The 20389-nt window shown below is 40.8% G+C and overlaps 1 protein-coding gene across 1 annotated transcript; it reads left to right on the forward strand.

Moving 5' to 3' along the window:
• Positions 1 to 5624: 5624 nt before the first annotated feature.
• On the forward strand, positions 5625 to 19864 carry LOC133389251 (small ubiquitin-related modifier 3). Its single transcript, XM_061636555.1, has 4 exons — positions 5625 to 5899; positions 14943 to 15071; positions 15994 to 16065; positions 18150 to 19864. Exons 1-4 carry the CDS (start codon positions 5879 to 5881, stop codon positions 18210 to 18212), a joined length of 285 nt encoding a protein of 94 aa, XP_061492539.1. The 5' UTR covers positions 5625 to 5878; the 3' UTR covers positions 18213 to 19864.
• The last annotated feature ends 525 nt before the right edge of the window (positions 19865 to 20389 follow it).

The following is a 20389-nucleotide window of genomic DNA, read 5'->3' on the forward strand; positions in this document are numbered from 1 at the left end:
CCCTTTGACATCTTGTCCCAGTCAAGTGAAGAGAGCGTTGAGGGTGATTTAGGTGGCTCTGTCAAGCTGTCAGGCCCAGGATGTGACTCAGGAACCAGACCAACGGCTGTAGTTAATTCGTGTTTTATTAGGGTAATGTCCAAACAAAGACTGTGTTTTCTCATGAAGCAATTCAGGGATACAGGTCCTGCGGCATTGGGAGAAAGTTGACAGAGCAAGGGACTTCTTCCCGCCTGTTCTTTAAGAAGGGGCCAAACGGGCGCGCAATCTTTTGCTCCTCCTTAACTGCCCCTCAGGTACTGCCCGCCTTCCCCCCCTTCTCTCCTGTCTTTTCAGCTGTCTGCGTGTGCGCGGTGAGGGGGGAAGCATCACCCCCTCCTCTTCTGAAGTTTCCGATTCCAGGATGGGGGATAAGGGAGGGGCTGATGGTAAACTGCCTCCCCGCTTTTCGGCTGTGAGCAGCCCTCCCTCTTTCCCCTCTTGCTCTGAGCCTGAAAGAGGGGGAGGCGTGAGAATGTCCAGGGAGGGCTCAGGCTCCCCGTCGCTAAGTGACCTTATCACTGGCAGTTCCTCTGTTTCGTCTTCGCTCCAAAGGGGGGAAGTTCCTTCCCCTTCCCTCTGCCATCCATCCGAATACTCTTCTCCCAACTCTCCGGGATCCAGCTCCCCGGGATTGGGACCCCAGCTCTGCCTTCCGACACCTGTGCAATCATGCTTGAAAAGGAAATTGACTGCCTTCAACTCGATTCCGACTTAAGGTGACCCTATGAATAGTGTTTGCATGGTAAGTAGTAGTCAGAGATGGTTTACCATTGCCTTTCTCTGAGGCTGAGAGGCAGTGACTGGCCCAAGGTCACCCAGTGAGCTTCATGGCTGTGTGGAAATTCAAACCCTGGTCTCCCGGGTTGTAGTCCTAGGATAGGTAAAACTGACCATGGGGGAGGGGAGGGGATGGGGGAGGGGATGGGGGAGGGGAAGGGAGAAGGAAGGGGCAAGAGGGAAGGGAGAGGAGGGGAGGACAGGTTTGATAATTTGCATGCTTTTTGAGTTCAGTGGGATTTACTCCTGTGCACTCATGCTTAGGATAGGTGAAATTGACCTGGGGGGGGAGGAGGGCAGGAAGTGGAGGGGAGGAGATTGGGTGGGCGCGTGGGCACTGGGCATATGGGAAGCCCCTTTCCTTTCCAAAAGGAAAACATTGTGAACAGTATAATTTTTATTCCTACAGCAGTCTCCCACCCAAATTTAAAGCAAAGCTGTCCCTGGCCACATCCACACCAGACTGTTATTTCACTTTAGGCAGTCATGGCTTCTCCCAAAGAATCCTGGGAAATGTAGTTAGTGAAGGGTGCTGAGAGTTGCTAGGAGATGCCCTGTTCCACTCACAGAGCTTCAATCAGAGCGGCTGACTGGTAAACCACTCTGGCCACTGGAGCTCTGTCAGTGGAATAGAGTCTCTTCTTAGCACCCTTCACAAACTACACTTCCCAAGATTCTCTGGGGGAAGCCATGACGATCTCATGTGAGATCAAAGTCTGATGTGGGTGTGGCCCCCTGATTAGGTAAGCAGCTGTGAGTCTGGCTTTTACAACACTGACCGTTGGTTTTTACTGAGCATGTCTGATATTATCATTGAGTTCAAGCCAAAATTTCTTAAATTAATTAAAAATCAGCCAGGCTTTTTTACCTTTTAAACTACAGAAGATTAAGGTCAGAATATGAGACAAGGTCAGTAATAGGATTACAGGTACTCTGTGAACATTTTTAATTAATTTCAACAGATTATGAGAACTCAGAGAAAAAAGTCCAAAAGGGGTCTCGTTTTTCTCTCTCTTTACACTTTGAACTCTGAGCTCCTGCTGGGATGAAGGGTGGGATATAAATCAAATAATAAATTAAAAAAATTAACTCTTGATTCTCTCTGTTTTGTGTATTGTCATGAAAATGTATCAAGCATTTCTGAGTTCAGGACTATACGTTTTGTAAGGGTTTTTTTGAAATGAGCTTATGGGAAGGATCAGAATGGCATGGGAGGGTATTTTCAATTTAACATTGTGGAAAGCAAAAAATCCATGCTGACTATAGTATATAGTCACTCTTGTGGCTGTATAATTTGGGACATACAAAATGAAGTACTTCACACAATGCATAATTAAACAATGGGACTCTCTGCCACAAGACATAGTAATAACTATCAATGTAGATGGCTTTACAAGGGGATTAGACATGATTCATGGAGGATAAAGCCATCAATGGATACTAATCAGGATGGATATGTATTGCCTCCAGTATTAGAGGCAGTATGCCTCATAAACCAGCTGTAGATTGTGACAGGGAGATAACTATTGCTCTCATCTCTTGCTTGTGGGCTTCCCATGGGCATCTAGTTGGCCACTGTGAGAAAAGAATGCTTTTTCAAAAATGGCTTTATAAGCCAACGTGAAGCACAAATATTTATTTCAACAATTTATATACCTCCCAACACAGTGGTCTGTTAAGTGGTGTATAATAAGGTTACAAAACAGATACAATAGAGATAAAAGCAGTTAAAATCAGAAAACTGGGGCAGGGCTACAAGGGATGACCAAAAAGAGGAATGGCCATAGAGAAACGGAGGGAGATGTGTGAACTGTTCCTCGGAAGCGCGCAGGCTTCAAAAATATTGCAAGTGTGAATAGAACAGGTTTTCTCTCACAGAAGGAGCCGGGCAGGCTTTTGTCAGGCGAAGCCTTTCCTCGCCCCAGGCAGAACTGCTCTCTGGCTAACACAAACGGAAACACTGGCCCTTTTAGAAGAAGGTTCCCTTAGACCGACATGGAAGGTCCTTTGAAGGTTCCTTTGTGTGTTACTGGGAAAAGCCAAAAGGATATATGTTACAGAACTACAGGAAGCAGTGGTGGCGGTGGTGGGAGACTCGCTTCTCTGGATGCTACCGAAAGCACAACGCTGAAGTTGGTTCCTAGTTCCCAGTTTCTTATTTGCTTGAAAGTTGAAAACACTAAAAAAAGAAAAGTTGACAGCTACAGCAACTTCAAGCCAAATTTAACATGTCTCTGCACCTCAAAATATATGATGGGGTACCCCATATGATATATCACTGTGATCGGGGGACTCTCCCCATCAAGAATAACAATACATTTATGCAATCAAAATCATCAGGCTTCTGATATTATCATAAATACATAATGATGTCATAAAATCATACAAAATAAGTAACTGGGGGTGCCCCCCCAAACTTTGCTCTGGGCCAGGACAAATCATACACCCTAGGAAAGGGGTGGGTGTCCTCTATGAGATGCCACTGTGTCCCACCTGGCCCAGAGCTGCTGCTGGGCACCAGGCACGGAGGAGAGCATCTTTGCAAAACCAAAGCAGACAAAAACATACAGGGAAAAATAAGTAACTGGGGGTGCCCACCCCAAAATCTGCTCTGAGCAGGACATATCATATACCCCAGGAAAGGGGATGGTGTCCTCTACGAGTTGCCAGTGTGTCCCGCCTGGCCCAGAGCACAGTTTGGGGTGGGCACCCCCAGTTACTTATTTTTTTCTGTGTCTTTTTGTCCATTTTGATTTTGCATAGATGTCCTTGTGCGTGCCCAGTGCGCATCAGAAGCTGTGGACTGGATGGGATGTACTGGCATCTCATAGAGGACACCCTCCCCTTTCCTGGGGTATATGATTGGTCGTGGACCAGAGCAGATTTTGGGGTGGGCACCCACAGTTACTTATTTTTTCCTGTATGTTTTTCTCTGCTTTGGTTTTGCATAGATGCCCTCATTCGTGCCCTGCACCCAGCAGAAGGTCTGGGCCAGACGGGACACAGTGACATCTTGTACAGGATACCCTCCCCTTTCCTGGGGTGTATGATTTGTCCTGGCCGAGAGCAGAGTTTGGGGTGGGCACCCCCAGTTACTTATTTTTTATGATTTTGTGACATCATTATGTATTTATGATAATATCAGAAGCCTGATGATTTTGATTGCATAAATGTATTGTTATTCTTGATGGGGAGAGTCCCCTGATCCCAGTGATATATCATACAGGGTACCCCAACATATATTTTGGGGTTCAGAGGCATGTTAATTTGGCTTGAAGTTGCTGTAGCTGTCAGCTTTTCTTCTTTTTTAGTGTTTTCAACTTTCAAGCAAATAAGGAACTGGAAGTAGGAACCAACTTCAGCGTCAGCTCTCATATCGACAGCAGGCGGCCAACCTTATTCAGGACATGGGCCAGCGTCTCACCGTCTTTCCTAATGGCCGCCGCCATTACTACCACCATGGGCTTGGAGGCATGTGGGTCCAGCCCTTCGGCGCTGACTTTCCAGGACGCGGAGGAGGCTGAGTTGCTGGGTGCCGACACCCAGGGTTCTGAGTCCGAGGTCCGAGTTTACCGACTTCACGTTGCCCAGCTAAACTTGGATGCCGCCTGAAGCGGGGTGCGATGTGGGCAGTGGCGGCAGCAGCAGCGGAGAAGTTCCGCGCAAGACACCCCTGGAGTCCCCGGAGTGGCAGTGGGGTTGTCCTCTGTTGCCTTGCTGGGGCAGCTGGACGCCCAAGAAAATCAGGACATTCCCCTCCCAGCAACAAACATATGAAACTATAGACCTGGTTGCAAATGCAATTCAGCTGGCTTTGAGGAGACTGGAATTTAACACAGAAAATGCAGTTATTTGTACCAGGGATAAAGCCACCATTAAGAGCTATTATGTGTATTGTTATTTAATTTTTGCAGATTGTATTTTATATTGTTTTATTGATGCATTTTTATATTGTATTTTATATTTGTGTTTTTTGTAAGATGCCTTGAGGGCCTTTGGCCAAAAGGCAGGGTATAAATAAAATAATAATAATTTTTAAAAAACTTATGAGCTATGACCCTTCTCTGTAATTGTGTTTTAAATTAACCCTGGGCTTTTGTGGCCTAAATGTAAATGTACTGCCTTCAAGTCCATTCCGACTTATGGCGACCCTATGAATAGGGTTTTCATGAGGCTGAGGCGGTGACTGGCCCAAGGTCACCCAGTGAGCTTCATGGCTATGTGGGGATTCGAACCCTGGTCGTAGTCCAACACCTTCACTACACCACACCTAGTGTACCTTAATCCAGGCTGTAAAACGCTTCCCTGAGGGAAGTACATTTTTAAACTGTATTTTGTTGTTTAATTGTTATAGATTGCATTTTTAATTTTAGTTTGTTAGCTGCCCATAGAATATTTCTTGATGGGTAGCTATATACATTTAATAATAAAATCGATCACCTTTTTAAAGACATTCATTTTAATTTTGTTCGGTCATAAAAAAAAAGGCTTCACACAGCTTTTTCTATCAAAGGGTTTGAAATTTAAGCACCCAAAACGTCCATATTGCAAATATGCGTAAGAACAGAATGTGATTTCGTGCGTATATGAGAACAGATGCATCATGTGGCGAGTACAGTTCTGTGATTAGCCTCCTAAAACCATGTGATATTCCTGAACAGGTCAAATTTAGGGTTGTGGCCCTACCCAATCCCCCAGTTTGTTTGTTTGTTGGGGGGGTGGTCCTCCTCCCGCGGTCTGAGATGGCCCCGCCCCCACCTCGTACCTTCTACCGCCCCAGCGCTCTCGCTTTAGCCGGCGATGACGCACCTTCAGCGCCATCCCCTCCTCCACCCTATGAAGCGCGCTCCCGACGAGGAAAAGATCGCTCGGGAGCGCGCCTCGAGAGCGTGCGCTCCCCACGTGACATCACCGGGACCAACCGGGAGCCGAAGATTGTGGGGAGCGAAGCGCGTTCTCGCGGGCAGTTGCTACGGGCGGGAGAGGAGAGCAGAGGAAGAAACGGGCTTCGAGCGCGTGCGGACTCGCTCCCTGAGAGGTCTCTGCAAGACGTGTCGCCATGTCCGAGGAGAAGCCCAAGGTGAGTGGGAGACCACCCCCTCGCTGTTCCAGCACCCCCGTTTCTTCGCTAGTTTTTCCGGCTCGGGACCAGGCCCGGTAGGCGTCAGCGGCTCCGCCTCCTCGCAGTTCTTCCGAATCTGCGCCTCCCGTAGCCCTCCTCGGTGTGGTCGGGAGTAAGGCGTACGGCTTACTCTCGGTTCCTAGCCCGCGGGTTTGCATTCCCCCGCCCCGGTTGTGAGCGAGAACTCGGACCCTCCTCCTCCACGAAGCTCCTGCAGGAGTTAAGTTGGGCTCCTTGCCCCCTCCTAGGCCGCATCCGCGCGGCTCTCCTGCGAACTCGGATCCTCCCTTGCCGGGTTAGTTATTGTCAAGTGCGGTAGATAGCGCGACCACCACGTGCGTACAAGCAAGTCTCTTTCGTGAAGGCCTGATCCCGACTTCTTTTTTTCTCCCAGTTACATTTTTTGTGCGCAGTTGGTCATAGGTGCACTTGGGCCAGTGTCCAATCATTTTCAAAGGGATTTGCACCTGAGTATGGGGACGTTTGCCTCCCACGTGCTCCCAAAGCGAGGTAGTTACCCTGGGACTGCAGTCCTATACCGTGTTTGGGGAAGTAAATCCTGTTGAACCCGGTGGTCCTTCTGAGTCAACATGCATAGAATCTGGCTGCAAGTGTAATTGGAGACTTGTAGTACAATGAAGTGTTGGCTAGTGAGTTCAGTGGAGAATACTCCCAAGATAGTATGTGTAAGATCGCACTCGGGATATAAGCAATAAGAAACGCACAAAGTACTTAAAGGAGACCTTCAAAGATACATAATGTTTGAATGTTAAAAATAATTTGAGAAGTAAGAGTAAAAATACTAAAAGGTTGTTTTATTCGGTTTTTATCATGGATGGCATGTAAATTGATTTTTTATCCCATGCACCCATTGTTTTAAAACCAGGCAGGTGTTATTCTAAGGTTAATAGTCATCTCTCCAAACTTGGTCAGCCACTGTTTCCTTGTTTTGGTTCTGTTGCACATGTGTGGGAAATAAATAGACCTAGATAGTATAATACTTGTAGATTATTTCTGGGAGATTGCATGATACATGCCTGGTGTTATCTTGGAGGATGTTCTCCCTCCTACTTATAGAGGTGGGTTGGGTTGGTGAAGTTAAGACTGCAGAGTGGCATATTTTTTACAATTTAGCAATTCCCCTGTGAATTAGAGGAAGGGCTCAGTGGTAGAGTATTTGCTTTGTATGCAGAAGGTCCCAGATTCAGACCTCTGTGATTCCTAGTAAGAGATTAGAATGCCTCCCTCTCTGAAACTGGAGTGCCGCTATGAGTCAGTGTACACCAGAGCTAGGCAGCATGTTGCTCTCCAGATGTTTTGGCTACAATCTTCATCATCCTTCGCTATTAGCCATACTGGTTGGAACTGGTTCACAATATCTGGAGGGCATCATGTCGCTTACCCTGGTGTGTTCAGTACTGAAGAAGATGGGCCAGTGGTCTGAAACAGTATAATGCAGCTTCCTATGCTGCTTGAGGGCTTTCCATTTGCATCATATTTAGGCTCTAGATTTATCAAAGAGTTTAAAGATAATTTCCAAGTACCAAATATGGGGAAATGTTGTAATTTGCATAAAATTACCAGTTGGTATCATAGTTGATTAACACTAATTTGTTTAAGATGCTATGTTGTGTTTTTAAACTTTTTTTGTGATTAAGGCTACAATCCTAATTCCATTTACCTGGGAGTAAGCCACACTGAATCCAATACAGCTTACTTCTTAGTAGACACGGTTGGGATTGCAGCCTAAGTATAGATCTTCAATAGTAAAAGTATGAAATATAATTAAGATTCTTTCTTTCTCTCCGCCCCTTAGAATTTCCTCACCCCTGTTGGGGTTTCATCAAGTTAAAGCACCCCTATTCTTTCTATCAGTTTCTGTGTTGTTTGCTAGGCTACTCAGTGGAAGAAGGCAAAATTGATAAGAACTCTGTCAATGTCACCACCTCATTTTACTTGAAACTTTAGGGGTTTCCTACTAGAGGAATATTAATTATATTTCATACTTTTACTGTTGGAGATCTCTACTTAGGCTGTGATCCCAACCATCCTAATGCTCTCTTCTCTTTACCAGAAGAGGGCATTTTCAAATAGAAAATGGTGGAGAAGTTGCCAGATAACGTTGCTAGATAATGAAGTGAGACTGTGTTACATACCATCAGCAATCGTATTACAAATCATACTTACAAATCAGGTGCGGAAACAACACTTGCCTAGAGATGTGGCCTGGGAAAAAACCAGGGTTTTTTTACTGTTATTTCCCAAAGCCTTTTTTATTGGTTTTTTTTAAAAAAAAAAATAAGAAAAAAATTGATTATGGAATGTTTTATTTTAGCATGATGAATAAAATGTTTCATTGAATCTTGGTCCCCCCTTTTTCTCAGTTCTTTTTATGGGAATATGTCTGTTTGACACTGTGGAGGACTAGCAGAAGCATAAATAATTTTCTTTGTTATTAATGTTGATGGTTTCTTCTGGTTTTTTTAATTGTTTTTTTGCCTGCTCCTCATAAACTGGCAAAACGAAAGAGGTTCCTTAGAGTTCAGGTGTTCCTTACAGTTCAGGATCTTATAGATCCATTTGTTACAAAAAAAGTAAAAATTTAAAAAAGTAAATTCAATTTGTAATAATTGTTTGAATAAAATGTACTTTTAGTATACCAAATGTAATAATTTTATGCCAGACCAACTTGTACATAATTACTTTTGATGTTCCTGAAGTGACAAAGTGACTTTCAATCTGTAAAAAGTGCTAATAGTGCATTTTTTCAATTTTTCTGAAAATTTGTTTTTTCTTGGGGGAAAAGTTTTCCATGGCTTCAAAATTTCTGGAAATTTACATTTCTACACTTACCTCACACCAAAATGATTGTACTACAGTTGCAATGAAAGCTCCAACTGTTATTACCCGTGCTTAACAATAAACTGATACATGGGGGCAAAATAGAAATACAGTATGTTGGGAGAAAGATTGAGTTGGATCCAGACTAAGTTAAGTAGGCCCCATTAAAGTTAAGTCATTACTAACTTTTCATATTGATTTTAGTGGGATCTAGGAGCAACTAACTTAAACTGCACCAATCCATTGTTTGAGTTCTCAAGAATAAGAGACTTATACAAAGAGGTAGCCATTTTAGTCTGTAGCAGCCAGATTGTAACAAATGGCGCTACAAGCTCCTGAACTGTAAGGAACCTCTGGTTTTGCCAGTTTATGAGAAGCAGACAAAAAACAATTAAAAACAACAACAGAAGAAACCATCAACATTAACAACAAAGAAAATTATGTCTCTGCTAGTCCTCCACAGCGTCAAGCAGACATGAAGCACCCCTTCCCATAAAAAGAACTGAGAAGAAGGGGGGGACCAAGATTCAATGAATATGCATGAAATTTAATCAGACTCATTTTCTGAGCTATGGCTATCACGACCAGTTTCAGTCTCTGCTTCTGCTTTGTTATGTTTGTCATCAATAGTTATCATGGACTTCTAATAGTGGAAGGTTTGCCCGGATAGAAATAAACTTCTCTACCCTTTCACGTGTCAGTTTATTTCTTGATTTGGTGTGAGTGTTTCCAAACATAGGCCAGTTTCTTCCACATGCTGCAGAAAATGGAGGAATCTGAAGAAGGCAAAGAAGCAAGAGGAGTCAGAGGCTGTGTTGTGCAAAGACTTTGCCACCATGTTGCAGGAGGGATATGTTTGGCAGAAGCCCAGACTGCATTTCTGGACCAAATCCCTGAAGATATCTTGTATTCTGCAACATTTGAAAGTACCTTTCCAACATCAAGTCCTAAGTGTGATGCTTGTTTTGTAATCCAGTCGAATGCAGTAGCAGTGCTATCATATTTCCGCCTTTCTAGCAAATTTGCAGCAGCCTGAATTGGATGGCAACAAAATTCTTCCCTTTTTTAAATAAAATCTTTACTTTCTTCTGTAGTTGTAAGTGGAGATACACTGAGATTCTCAAAAACAGTTTTTATCTTGGCCATTTGGTAAGGATTTCTGATAAAAGTGCAGTGATCGCTGAAGAAATTGGCTTTAGAATCTTCAAGGAATTCTGCAGCTGAACCAGAAGACATCCTCAAGTACAGTGTTCCTTACACTCCTGGGTACTTTAAAATCCTCAACTATTACTGTTTCATGAAGAGCTGCTTTGTTTTTTAATAAACTTTCAAAGGAGATCATTCCACCCTACCAAGTTTTACTACAGAGCTTCAGTGTCACTATTTTATTCTTTGCATTTTTTCTTGCTTCATCTTGAAAACTGGCAGCTACAATATGAGTAGCTTTTACATGTTTTATAACTTCTTTTGCTCTTCTGTAGATCCTTTCAAGGGTGTCGAGTTTCATATCACTAAGAAGCAAGTTTAGCCCATGAGATGCACATCCTATTGCAGTAGTAGATGGATACTTATCCATTATGATCTCTCATGCTGCTTTCATATTACTTCCATTGTCAGTCAGCAAAGCAAATACTTTACCACTCCCAATTTTCTGTAGGACTTCACATATTTTACAACTGATATACTCTGCAGTATGTCTGTTCTCTCCTATTTCAATGCTTCTGTAAAAAACTGGTTGAGGTGTTATCACAAAATTTGTTTATTCTCACGTTTGTCCATCCATCTGTAAGACACAGTGCTTCGTTGATTTTTCCTTGCACAGATACCATTACGTGTTCATATTCTGACTCTAAAAGAGGCTTGCTCAAATAATGTCTGCTGGGCAAATGGTACGATGGTCTTAGTAATTTAAAATCTTCCTGCCAGTATGTATTTTCAGTCATTGACAATGGGGTTCCAGAAGAATATATTGCTCTTCCCAAGAGCTTGGTTGATTTTTTCCTGATCTTCAGGTGTTAACTTGTCTACAAATGAAGCTGTTGAGTATTTTTTTGGATGCAGTTGTTTTCAGTATTTGTTTACTTGAAGATGCTGCTGATGGCACAACACTTTGTGATGATGCTGATGTTACAGATGGAGCAGAAAGAGGACTTGTTGAACGAGAACATTGGGGAAAACTACATGTACTTTCTTTGTTATGGTCCTCCTCACTTAGATCCATGAAGGATTTTTTAATATCTACAGGACACTTGTTACATACAAGAATGTATTTTGTCATCCTAGTAGTATTTGGAAATGCATATTTCATTTGACAGTATTTGCAAATCATACTTTTTTTCTCAAGACCTTGTAGTGTGGAAACACCTCTATATGCTAGATATTGGTCTCACCATTTTTCTGGGGGAGAAAAAATAATTTAGTGGCTAGCTTGCAAGTAAACACTTTAAGCTGTATTTGGTGGGGGAAATAAAGCATCAGATTAATAGGAATTAAATTATGATTTACATTAGGGTTATGAAGACAAACTAATGAAGTTAAAATATGATTCAATTTTCATTTAAACTCTTACCTTTCAATTAAGTATACTTTCAGCTCCTTTTTGTTGCTCTGTACTTTGTTCCAGTCCTTTGAGGCCTAGTCAAGAGGACAGAAGCAAAAAAGAAACTGAAACCTTTTTCCTTTTCTTGTGACAATGGCAGTTCCCCCTAGAGGCAGAAATGCATCTTGCTCTCGCATTTAAGAGTTGTAGACTCAGTTTGCAACCTAGGACTTGCTTGTCCTCGGTGCACAGAAATGGTTATAATCTGATACTATACATAGTTTTTAGAAATCATTTGGAGAAGTAAATACATGAACACCTTGTCTTAGACACTTTATTCATCATGCTAAAATAAAACATTCTATAATCCTTTTTTCTTCATTTTTTCAATTTTTCAGAAAAAAAGGCTTTGGAAAACCCCGAGGAAAAAACAGTATTTTCCGGAGGTTTTCCGGGCCTTCACATCTCTAGGTGTGATACCTTATCAGGATCTATCTCACTGGCCAAATTTGACAGATGGGCAGGGCTGTTGAACTCTCAATCACATTGCATCATTATGACATCATGTGATTGGCAGGTGGGCTGGGGTGCCCATCTATCAAACTCCTTTTCACTTCCCTTAAGTCTCCGTGATCAGGGACTTAAAGGGGGAGGTGGGAAATGAGTAAAAACCTTTTCCAAGTTTTCCTGCGCTTTCCTTTTAATTCTCCATGATCAGAGACTTAAAGGGTGAAGAGGGAGAACTGAAAAAGCCTCTTCTGGGGGAAATGGCTTCACAGGCCAAATTAGACTCCTTGGTGGGCCATGATTTGCCCAGAGACCCCCCACTCCGGGTGTAAATACTGGAGAAAAAGGCTATGATAGAAGCACCCTTGGTCATATTCATTCGCTAATGAACATCTTAATAGTGCAATATATATTTGTGTTTATTACACATTTCTTATGAAAAACCTAAACATTTTTCTGCAAGCCAGCACAAGTTTTTTTAAAAATAGTTGCCAAGCATCCCTCCCACATCCTGCCTTACTACAACAATTTGTACATGATGTATTCCAATTAGAGTACTTAAGGTTTTATTTTCTCCAGTTAAGATATTTTGCTTTGTTATGGTCCAAGATTTACTTTCTTAGTGATTGTACACTTTCTGTCTCTGGCACTATATTACTTATCTCCATCTATGTGTGGAGATGGGGTGAGTGGCAAACACAAATACGGATATCCCACACAGCAGGACTATCTGTTATGTACAGAATGCCCTGGTTCACATGTAACATTAGGCCATAGTTAAATGAAGATATGGTTTAATGTGAATGAGTAATATGCTAGTCACACGGCTGTGGTTGCGTTGCTCCTCTGCTCTCTGGAAAAGTGTGGTTTCATTGCTTTTGGCTATTTTATTTAACAAAATTTGTATATGTAATACCACTTAACTATTAATAAAACCTCTAGGTAGTTTACAAAAATACATTAAAACTATCAATAAAAGTCAAAGTTAAAAAAACAAATTTTAAAAGATTCAAAGTATAATTAATATCAGCAACTTAAGATACATGCCAGTTTTTACATGTCTGGAACTGGGTAGCCTTGCCTAAACAAAACATTTTTAGCATACACTGAAAAGAGTACAGTGAAGGTGCCTGCCTGGTGTTAATTTTATGGTATCTCTTTATTTTTAAGTTGTTGGACGCTTCTATGAGACTTTTTCTGTATAAATTAATGTATAAATTAAATAATAAAGTACTCTGAATCCACAGTAAGAAGCCAATGCTTGTTCTTGGCTATTGCTTGTGGGTTTTTTGTTCTGTTTTTGTTTTTTATGAGGTAGGGAATAAAGCACAAGCCAACTTGTTTCCTGGCAGCACAACAGAAGGTTGTGTGTACCCAAATGTACACATATTAGCTGTGTGTACCCATATGTTGTTCGTGTTAAACAGTAGTTTATTTTTATCTGGTGTAATATTACATGCAAACTAGCTCACTATAATGTTGTTTCTGGAAGAGGCTTGCACAAAAATAAATATTCCATATTTTTAATTGTCCAGCATGTGGGCAGTTGTATGAAAACAGAAATAGAAGTGAAAAATTAAAATAGTGCAAACTGCCCAAAGTTGATGTCATTTTATAGATAAATGTTTGAAGATCAATCATTCACACATGTTTAACTATGCATTGGCCATAGTATTAGCCAGGAAATCTGAAACAGTTAACGAAAATATAGTAATATGAACAAAATAATTAGTGAGATTCCATTACCATAAAAAGTGCCTAAAGTTTTTAAAACTAGTAGCCAGTGCAAAAACAAACAACCCCTCCCCCCAAGGCATTTGAAGCAAAGGCAGTTTTCATGACCTAATCTGCTGCAGTGTTACCCTTTATTAATTTTAATGTAATGTATCGTCAACATACATGGGAACAGAATCATTTTTCATGGCAGCACCATCACAGCAGCCTAGGAAATTGGGATTCAATCACAGTTTGGGAATCACAGTAATGGAATCTTGAGCTGACTAACAGAAAGAAGCCAGTATCCCATGTTTGATCACTAGTCGCAAGATTAGAGCCAGTATTCAGCACTGAACTATAGTACGACCTACTGGCAAGGATACTTCAGAGTCATTTGTTCAAAATGATTTGAGGGTATATATGTATGTGTTAATGTAATCTTATGTATAGACAGGAATGAATGAATGCAGTGTGGTGATAAATAGTTCTGAATAGGGTTATCACAAACGTATGAAGAGACCCCAGCAGAATAAATGTAACAACATACTCCGCAAGATATTGCAGCATTTTGGTCAGAAGGCTATAGAGTCACCCAGCTGCCAGGACTGAGAGTAGGTAATCAAGTGATTGATTAGGCAGCTATAAAAAGTAATTAAAAGTAACAGTTGAAATCAGTTTCACCCAAGGAAAAGGCAGGGAGGTAGCACAGAACTCTTACTGTCTGTCACAAAACAATGAACACAACTATTCCTGTAGACGTTATTACCATAGCTAGGGAAGCTATACCACTTTCTCCTATCATCATCATCATAGTTTATTTATATGCCGCCTTTCCATAGCAATCTGCTCAAGGCAGCTCACAACATGATAAAGGTTACATAATTCATTGTTACACAGTCAAACAATAAGTTTAAGAAAACATCTTAAGAAATATACAATAAATTGAAACACCATAAGTCATAATAAGGTCCAACAATAAAATACAAAACATAATCCCAATCCCAATGACAGCAAAAATAACTGACCAGCAGAATTAAATTTTGGCCTACTGAAAAGCAGAGGCAGTACTGCCAAAGCTTGAAAGGAAATAAATGTTATCAATAAGGATCCTGAATGCAAGGCAGCTAGCCTGAAAGTGATGGCACCAATACAAATGCAGTGCTTAAGAGACTCGCACAGAGATATTCAGAGATGATACTGACACAGACTTAAAAACAAAAATTTCCCTTCAAGAGAGACCATGAGTGCCAAAATCCTTATGGTATGATTTGCAAGGTGTCAGGTGTGTTATATCAATGTGCTTAACAGCTGAGAAACCTTCTTAAGTGTCTCAAGTATCTGCTGGGTTCTCTCTTACCTCCCAAATACTGATACATATTTTTATATTTTGCTTTGCAGGAAGGAGTAAAAACAGAAAATGACCATATCAATTTAAAAGTAGCTGGCCAAGATGGATCGGTGGTCCAGTTTAAAATAAAAAGGCACACACCACTAAGTAAACTAATGAAAGCCTATTGTGAGAGACAGGTAAATGAGTTATCAGTATATTTTTGTATATTGTGATCTTGTTTTTTATTGAATACACAAAAAGACCCCCCCCATATATCCATGGCTTATTGTCCAGAGAAATTTTGATGTGGAAATATTTTCTGAAGGTTTATGAAGTGCCGATACATTGGTGGCATAAAATCCATTATGCTGGTGTGCAGATGCCTCATACAATCTTAGATGTGATGGTACTTTGAGCGTTAAGCCAAATTCCTTTCATTTTCAGTGTTGAATATATTGCCATTGTCCTGGAACTTCCAATTAATTAAGAATTCGAATTAATGTAACTTATTTCTCCGTATCTGATGTTTATAATAGAGACACTGTCACCAGGAACCAAGGAAATCCTGTGTTGTGAGACATATTTGCAGCAGTGTCAGGTCATAATTTCGCTCATTGCTGGTTTGCAATGATAAGCAGAAGTGTGAGAAAACATGCTTTAATGGGGCAGTGTGATGTGGATAATACTGAGTGCTCCTGATACAAACTAAACTTATTCTCTTACAACCTTGGAACCCATAAGAGATGAGGATACCATTATTAAATGTCTGCTGTATTGTCAGTTTACTGGTTCCTGCGTGTACTTATTGGGTATTGATGTGGTTCTGCAGATTTACAAAGTTACCTATGCGTTGGGCAAATAAAAGATATTGCCCTAATTATCTTGTATCTCTAGCAGCTCTGCGTAGATCACCAAATTAGGCAAGTTTATAGAAATGTTGATGAGGCAGCACAATCCCTGAACTGAAATCAGTTTATGAAATGTTTGTGTCTTCAGTCAGCTGTCAGTTTATATCTCTGAAATATTGATGTCTACAAGCAATATCCATTTTGACATGAACTAAGATTTATTGTATGGATTCACTTATGACAGTTAATATATGAAATTTTCATATTTCAGGGTTTGTCAATGAGACAGATTAGATTCAGATTTGATGGACAACCAATTAATGAAACAGACACACCTGCACAGGTAAGAGAGTGGTGCTTGTTGTCATACAGCGGAAGCTGAGCTTGTAGCTTCTACCTGTGTCTTGAAAGTTTAGCTTATGCTTAAATGGCAATTATATTGATTCCTAGAACATAAATGTTCTTTTGGTGAGCTGAATCATTAATATACAATCCATCTTATCAAGGTGGGAGAGAGAAAACAGTGGGGAGCAAGGCCGGTTCTAAAGGGTGGCCAGGTGGGGCACTGGCCCGAGGGCCCCTGGAGCTATGGGGGCCCCCTCAGCCACCCTTCCGTGATCCGCACCCCCCCACCTACCTGTCCTGTCTTTTACCATTGCCCTTAACGAAGATGGCGGCCGCAGTTTCCCTAAGGTACTGAAGCCCCTGCTGCCATCTTAGTTGATGGCAGAGATGCATGCATGTAGCATGCACACATGCCATCAACAAAGATGGTGGCAGAGGCGTCATCCCCTTAGGGAAACCGTGGCCGCCACCTTCGGTAAGGGCAATGGTAAAAGACAGGTAGATGGGGGGGCTGCGCGCACACACACACACACCGGGGGCCAGGGCAAGCTGATGCCCAAGGGCCCTGGCATGCCTGGAGCCAGCCTGGTGGGGAGGAATGGATTGCATTAAAGAAAAACCTATAGACCTGCTTAATGTACAGGCAATTAGCACTGATGAGGAATTAGCTGTGCTTGTGGAGAAAACGGTGCCTTTCTGCTACCTCTTGCAAAAGATGTGAAAAGGGAGGGGAAAAAACTTCATCTGTTTATATGTATGCTGTACCCAAAGCTGCTTATAAGGTATAAAATGTACAGCGATAATAATTTAAAAAAATAAGAACAATTAACATGAGAATAAGTAAATACATCATAATGTCAATCTATATAACGTATAAAACTGTACAAATAAACTAACATAATTGATACCTTTTCAACAAGGCATTTCACAAAATTCACCACAGTTAACATACAAGTATTGGATGGCAGCCACACCGCTTTCATCACCAAATTCCCCTTGTAGGGTTATTTGTAATGACTGTGTTAGCAGCTTGCCTAGCATGCCCTCCAAGATGCTCTTTAAACATGCTAGTGTTGGAATACATGCACAGAAAATGTATGGGCATCATATTTCCTAAGCAAGTGGGAGGGGTTGGGAATAGAAATAAGCAGTCTAGAGCCTCTTTAGCCTGCCACGCTGAGAAGAGTTGGAGTCATTTAAGTGTTCTTAGAAAATGAATTGCTAAGTACACGGTTTGTGCTAGATTAAGAGTGGCAAGGGGCGTTTTTCTGGTCTTAAGGATCACTTACACAGCAGATATGTGAGTGAAACCTCAAGCCTGGGGTCCACATTCTCACATTTTGCCTTCCAGGCGTCTCTGTCTGGCCCTTGAAACTCTTTTCAGGCCATATACCCTCCCAAACCACATCCTTCACATCCAGCTTTGCACTCTCCTCAAGTGTTTTTTCCTGGCTAGAATATTTCCTTGAACTCTGGTAATGTTTCTTGCTTGCTTGGATGAAGTACAGAGAGATGTGTGAGTGTAAAGAAACTAGCTTACTGTACAAAGGTCAGATTCACTCTGCCCACTTTTGCATGTGGCCTCCAGATGTTTGCCCAGAAAAGAATATGGCTCTCGGGCTGAAAAGGTTCCCCATCCCTGTAATACAGCAATCAGATGTGGTTTAACTCTTGAAATCCAACCCAAATTTGTGAGAGATGCAGCTTTAGCATTGGAAGGGCTGTGTGGTAAGAATGAAAACTGGAGTGCTGATGAAATAATACATTTGACAGATGGACGTCTGCCCAATGTGCTTCTGAACAGAATAATGAAGTTAAGAATTGTTATCTGTACTTACAGACTACCCTTCATCAAATGATCATAGGGCAATTACAAAAATGTCCCAATTAAAACATGTACAGCTGCATTAAAACCATAAAACCATAAAACAACCAATGACAAAGTAACAAAACAGCAGTATAGAACCGCAGTGCAGGAAGGTGCAAGACATCCAATCAACCAAAGGACAGAGAGGTGGGAATGTATAAGAAACAAGTTCCCTTAATTGTTTTTAATATTTGTCATTTTTGTCTTGTTAACAGTTGGAAATGGAAGATGAAGATACTATTGATGTATTTCAACAGCAGACAGGTGGCATGTGCTAAATCCTGTCTTTTTGGGAAGAAGAATGTAAAATGTCACCTCACTTTATCATCTGTCCTTGGATTTGCTATTAAATAGTAAACAAATGAACATGCCAATCATACAGGAAATCTTCTCATGTTCTGAAGACACTTACCCAAATTTTTTTCCTGTCCCTGATCTACTGCGTGTGCAAGTCAAAGCTGTATCTGTGGAAAATTACTTCATCATAAAAATGGGCCCAGTCAAAATTAAATTTTCAAATAAGTAAAATACAGGTTGTTGTCTGCTGTTACCTTGTTTCTATAAATTGGTGGCCTAAATACCAACCTACTATACAGTGAGGATACTAAGTCCTGTCTGGCTTTTGTTGTTTTTGTTTTACTGCTTAATTATGGTAATGTAAATATTGAAATATTTTTCCTTGCGATATTAAGTTTCTCCTTGGAATAGGTGGATTAAGAAAGAAGGTTTTACCATTAAACACAGATTTCTCTGAATGGGATGTGCAGAAAGGACAGTACTTGCAGATACATGCTTAGTGGCAGCTTAAGGTAATGCAAATGTACATGTGCTTTTTCATAATAAAATAGTATAGAATGAAACAGTTTTTTAAAGTAATGAAATGTCTTTGAGTTTGTCAGCAGCAGTAGTATTTGCATATGTTAACTTTCATATCTACTATTTAACTCTCACATGTCCAGGTTAAGAACCAGTGTATTTGATAAAATGTTTAAAGAATGGACCAAGACCAGAATCCTCCTAGGAAGCTATGCTGTTCAACTAATCTTAATGGGACTTGCGTGGGAGAAATTCTGAACAGATTGTTCCCAATGAGAATTATTTCTTCTTACTGATGTATTAGGCAATAAATAAAATTGTGTATCTTATTTCTGTCATCCCTCTTGAAATCTGAATGTGTAACTTTATCAACTACTTTCAAATATATAGGCTGGGATACAAAGGACCATGTGCCATGTTCTGTGTGCACATAAGTGATTTTTGCATCCCCTTATTCTTATGGCTCCTCATGCCTCCTGAAAAGCCGTCTCCTCAAGGGTTGGGGGACCGGAGCAGTGTGCAGTGCTGGATGCCTGCAGGGGAGAGATGTATCCAGTGCCTATTCACTATGTACATATGGAGTCTTCTCATACATGGGGGTTCTGGATCACAGCCATCAATTCATAATTATTTTAATTATATACTAATGAGTAAATAGGTCTTGCATTTAAAAATACGGAATTTCAATATATTTGTGGTAAAGTTAAATGTGCAGGTGTACCGTTGAAAGATGTTGAATGAAAAAGCTCTGTATAACAACGTGATCTTAAAGAGACTTGCTGTGCTACTTCCTCAGATATTTTGAGTTTTAAATGAATTTTTGTAGTGACTTTCAGCTCATAGTATTTTTGGATCTGTCCAAATGAAAATTTAAGGTCATTCTGTTGACTTTCAGGAGGCTGTTTGCCACTGCTTGAGAAGGTCACTTTCTTCCTTTAATATCTACCTGTCTGTGTTAGATCTGCTTGCAAGAAATCGTGTTGGAAAAGGTCTTTTATTTTCTGTTTCAGTTGTATATGGGAAGGAGGGATATTCTTTTAAAATCTGTCCACCAATTTGTACAACATTTGTTGTCCTTTACTACTGTACACAGTAAATATAGTTTGATACTTTGTCTCTTGGCTTATGCTTAATGCTGCATTTCATATGACTGTACTCAAAGCTCTATCACTGAAAAGCTGACAACTTATGTATATCTTTATTAAAGTTCTTTATTGAGAGTGAACCTATTGTTCAGGGCATAAACATCTGTTCAAGGTATAAAAACCAGTTTTTTCTAGAATACGCCTTGGAGGTTCTTTATTTGTAAATGTGTTCATTAGATATTTCCCTGTTGATCCTTAATAACTTGGATTAAATGTGCTTACTGTTTTAGAAAAATTAGGGTATGAGAGACTGGTGCAGCAGGAGGTGGTGACGGTGGCTTATAGAGTAAAACCATGTTTTGGATTCAGTGTTCTAGAAGTAATTACATATGTGGTTATGGGAAAAGACCAATATCAGGATAATATGGAGATTCATTTGAAAAAGATTACCTGACCATTGCTTCCACATGTACTTACACTCTGACCTTACAGTTAGTAATTCTGTTTAATTTGCATATGCAAACTTTTGCAGATGGGATAATTTAGCTTTAAAT

This window comes from Rhineura floridana, chromosome 7 (assembly GCF_030035675.1).
Source record: "Rhineura floridana isolate rRhiFlo1 chromosome 7, rRhiFlo1.hap2, whole genome shotgun sequence".
Taxonomy (NCBI): domain Eukaryota; kingdom Metazoa; phylum Chordata; class Lepidosauria; order Squamata; family Rhineuridae; genus Rhineura; species Rhineura floridana.